The 3,866-nt window shown below is 31.9% G+C and overlaps 1 protein-coding gene across 2 annotated transcripts; it reads right to left on the bottom strand.

The window, feature by feature from the left end:
- On the bottom strand, window positions 1,102-3,232 carry LOC109356575 (bidirectional sugar transporter SWEET2-like). Of its 2 annotated transcripts, none has more exons than XM_019599973.1 (6): window positions 3,035-3,232; window positions 2,570-2,614; window positions 2,265-2,481; window positions 1,832-1,990; window positions 1,603-1,722; window positions 1,102-1,468 (listed from the first exon to the last, which is right to left on the bottom strand). In XM_019599973.1, exons 1-6 carry the CDS (start codon window positions 3,085-3,087, stop codon window positions 1,355-1,357), a joined length of 708 nt encoding a protein of 235 aa, XP_019455518.1. In that variant the 5' UTR covers window positions 3,088-3,232; the 3' UTR covers window positions 1,102-1,354. The 2 variants fall into 2 exon arrangements, with proteins under 2 accessions (XP_019455518.1, XP_019455517.1); XM_019599972.1 differs by having other exon boundaries at window positions 2,570-2,606; window positions 3,027-3,232.

The raw sequence follows: 3,866 nt of genomic DNA on the forward strand, positions 1-3,866 counted from the left end.
GTTACTAACAATGAAGAAACAGTAATTACTCCAATAATTGAATCAAAAATAGGAAGGTAGCCAACTCCAGTTTCAGATCACATTTAGCAGCCGCTGCTTATTTCGAGCATCGGATTCTGTTTTTTGCAAGAAAACAATAAGAAGTTGGTTTGAGAATTACACTTGCAAAGTTAATGTAGTACTTGTATCAAGGGATTTTCCTTTTCAATAGGAATAGTTCTAAACTGCATGAAACTTTCTATTCTTGTACTCTTTTATGATTAAATGACATTTGTTACTAAATGCAACTTATAGCATCAAAACTGGAAAAATAATAGCCACTAGGAAAAATAGAGCATTTAAAACAAAGAAGTTTGTGAGAATCTGAAAGATATGGAAACAACACGAAACGGGATTTGCTTCGATTAGCATGTCTTCCAGTAGGAAATCATTCATAATTCTATAAATTATCGCCGATAATGCTCACATGCGCTTCAACTATAAACTTGGATTATAAATTAAAAACTGAACATATCTAGTTCCAGAATATTTTTTATGAAACAAGGACCAATTAGACACTACTATTTCGATCATACGACCAGAAGGCCACCTTCTTAATCAGGGGTGCCGGTTGTTAGACTATCAACTACTTCGGGAAAACCTTAACAGTCATGATATCAAGGTGAATTAATCAAGGACATGATAGTGAAAATAGCATTGTCAATCAATAATTCAACAGAAAGTAACTGATTAGGAATCTAAGAAGCAACAATAGAATTTGGCCATAGTTTATAATAGAAAGGAGACCGATTTTTTAAGTAATGAGGACAAACTTAAGATTGTGGTTAGATAATCTTCTCTTCTGAAAACCGATGTTGATGCAACTAACAAAAAACTATGTTGGTAAAATAAGTGATTGAATTTCTAAAGCAAGAAGTTTAAGACTTTTGATTGGCACTATAAGCATAGTTTTAGCTTTTACGGATCAAGGTGGAAATTAACATCATCCTCTTATCGCAAGGATTTCATCCACCAATTTAATGAAAGGCATCAATTCTTACATAGTGTCAAGTAGACAAAAGATAAGGTCGGAAATGAAATGGAAAGATCAAGAACTGAAGAAATAAAGAAGAACACTCAGATTCACTTAACCATAAAGAATATGCTGCAATGCTGCATCATTGCTTTTCTTATTTGGAAGATAAACATTTCATTTATGAAAATCATTTACTGATTCAGCAAACTAAGGAAAATTATCTCGTAAAAGAATGCTTGTGACCAATATCAGATAACTGCTTCATGGAATGTTAAAGACCGGAAATCATATCAGAACTATAGTGTATTTGCCACTACCTTTATCTGTCGGCTGCGCCGATCATGCGTATGACACTACCAAGTGTTCTCTTGAGTCTTCTCTAGATTTATTTTCATAATAGAAGTATAAAATCAACTGTACTATTCCCAAAATGGTTCCTATCCCATTTGGGCCCTGGAAAATCAAACACAGAAGTATGTATACATGTTATAATGCAAATATAAGCGAACAAAATAAACATTTCAAACTAAAATCGGTATTTCGAGAATAAATATAAAGAAGAAAAGATGAGCGAAAAGGAAACATACATAAATGAAGGGGTCCTCATTTAGTAATCCATAAAGAAAGAAAGAGGTGCTCATTAGGAAGGTGGAAAGCGAGAGATGAAACGGCATAAACTCAACACTCTTCGTCTGAATGACCAATTTCTGAGAAATATATAGAATTATACATGATGTAAGTAAATCCATTCACCCCAAGCTGCTACATGGAACACAGTATTAGTTGAATCTAGGAAGTAGGAAATGATACACTTACAATTATAAACAACGGAGAAGCAAACATTGAAATGAGAGAAGCACAACTCAAGGATCCGACAAAGAGCCGGCGCGTTACGATGTCACTAATTTGCAGACTCCCGCCTAATATAATTGCAAATATGCCAAGAACTGCCAGCAAGAATCCTAACATTTTCATCTATCAAATGGAAGTTAAGAGTATTAGAGCTTAATTTAACTAATGGGTTTTATGCTTTTTTATCATATCATAACAAGAACAGAGATCTTATGTCCCAAAAAAATCTTGTCTCCCTGTCTCTAACCAATCAAACTATAGCAAGTAATATAAAAATATTAGTTTCTATGATACTTTTTAATTGGACGGAGACATAAATGAGGACACAATCGGGGACAGGAGATCTCGATTCATCGTAACAACGTCAATAAGGTTCTAATTGTATCAGAAAGGGAACCTTTTTTGTTTTCTCAGCATACATCATGAAGATGATTATGTACACAAACTGAAAGACTGCTCCAATTGAATTAACAGTTGTAACCAACAAATTATCAGGTGATATCAGAGGTGTGCCATACCACATGCAAATCAAACAGTTGATGAGAGAATAAACATATGGTAACCCTGAGAACATTTCTGTTGACCCATTTCTGATAATTCTTCTAAATGTGGTTCTACAATTCAAAACAAAACAAGAGTTAAACACACAAAAAAAGTTCTTATTTGCTCAATTATTGTTAAGCATCCATGAAGAAAACTTACATTGGAGATACAAACAACCCAAAAGCAAAGATGTTCCCTGCAAATATTGTGAATTGTGATAAACATAAGCACACTGTAAAGATTGTTTTTTTTTATATTTTACTTATGGGTTCATCAAGCATCAATTTTTTCGGTACTACCAATAGTATCCCTCACCAGGTGAGGAACTAATCCCTTTCGGGTCGGGTGACTGACCCTCATAACAAGTTTCACTCTCATGAATCAAACTTTTCACATTTAAGCTAACTAATTCCTTTCAGGGTGCATGACTGCTCCTTCCAACAAGTCCCTCACTCAAGAATTAAACTTTTGACATTTTGGTCTTTCTCGAGACCTAGTAGAGCCTTATAACACTAGACCAACATCTAGCTGGCCATCAAGCATCAATTAAATCCCATAGAAAATAGAAAACAATCCCACAAACTTAGAGAAATAGAGAGAGAGAGAGAGAAGTTACCAGCTATTCCAGCTGCATCCTTAGAAACTGTACATATAGAATATGCAGCAAACAGAGACATTATTATTCAAAGTTCAAACACTAATTCCAGATAGAAGCAAATGTAAGAAAATATATCATAAAATTGACAGTGAAACTTGAAACATGCCCTTTATTCTTTAAATCACAAAGATCCTATCTTTAAAAGCAAAATTAAATATTCCAAACTTTTGATAATAATTGGTAACAAGTGACAAAACTATAAAAGCTAAGAAGCTATTTTCCCACGCCTCTGCTGTGTTCAGCCTCATATATATATATAGTTATCTTTGGCCATACATTGTTTAACACTTTCCAAATAGATAAAGACACCCAACTTTCTTTCTATGTAACATTTTTCATTCAATTTTAACATTGATGTAATAGTCTAAGGTTTCATTAAATATATATGACTAAAAACTAAAAAGTTGAATTCTTATAAACAAAATTTGTTGAAAGAGACATTCACTTGTCAAATTCTTTTTATTAGTTTCTTAAAAAATGAAGTGAAAATACTCTTAGTAATATAAACAAATAGTTTTTAAGAATGTAATTTTTTTGCTAAGTTGAAGTATATTTTAATTAGTGATATGTATTTTGTGTCTCTCAATACATATTTTTATTTTATAATATTAAATATTTTATTTTTATATATTTTATTTAAGAGAATTTGATTTTTTTTAATTGGTGTATTTTATGTTATAATTTTTTTGTTTTATTACAATGTCCAATTTAGGGTGAGATTTATGATTATTGTATTAATGGTGGTTACTTAGGATTATATGATTATTTTTGTAGAAATTAAATTTTGTTAAGAGCAAA

This window comes from Lupinus angustifolius, chromosome LG09, assembly GCF_001865875.1.
Source record: "Lupinus angustifolius cultivar Tanjil chromosome LG09, LupAngTanjil_v1.0, whole genome shotgun sequence".
Lineage (NCBI taxonomy): Eukaryota > Viridiplantae > Streptophyta > Magnoliopsida > Fabales > Fabaceae > Lupinus > Lupinus angustifolius.

What these genes read in the sequence shown, in the direction of transcription:
- LOC109356575 (XM_019599973.1), bottom strand. Translation starts at nt 3,087, where the DNA reads ATGTCTCTGTTTGCTGCATATTCTATATGTACAGTTTCTAAGGATGCA. An exon ending in GTTTCTAAGGATGCAGCTGG is followed by an intron (nt 2,615 to 3,034) that starts AATAGCTGGTAA and finishes ACAATTCACAAT; the next exon opens with ATTTGCAGGGAACATCTTTG. An exon ending in ATGAGGACCCCTTCATTTAT is followed by an intron (nt 1,469 to 1,602) that starts GTATGTTTCCTT and finishes TTGATTTTCCAG; the next exon opens with GGCCCAAATGGGATAGGAAC.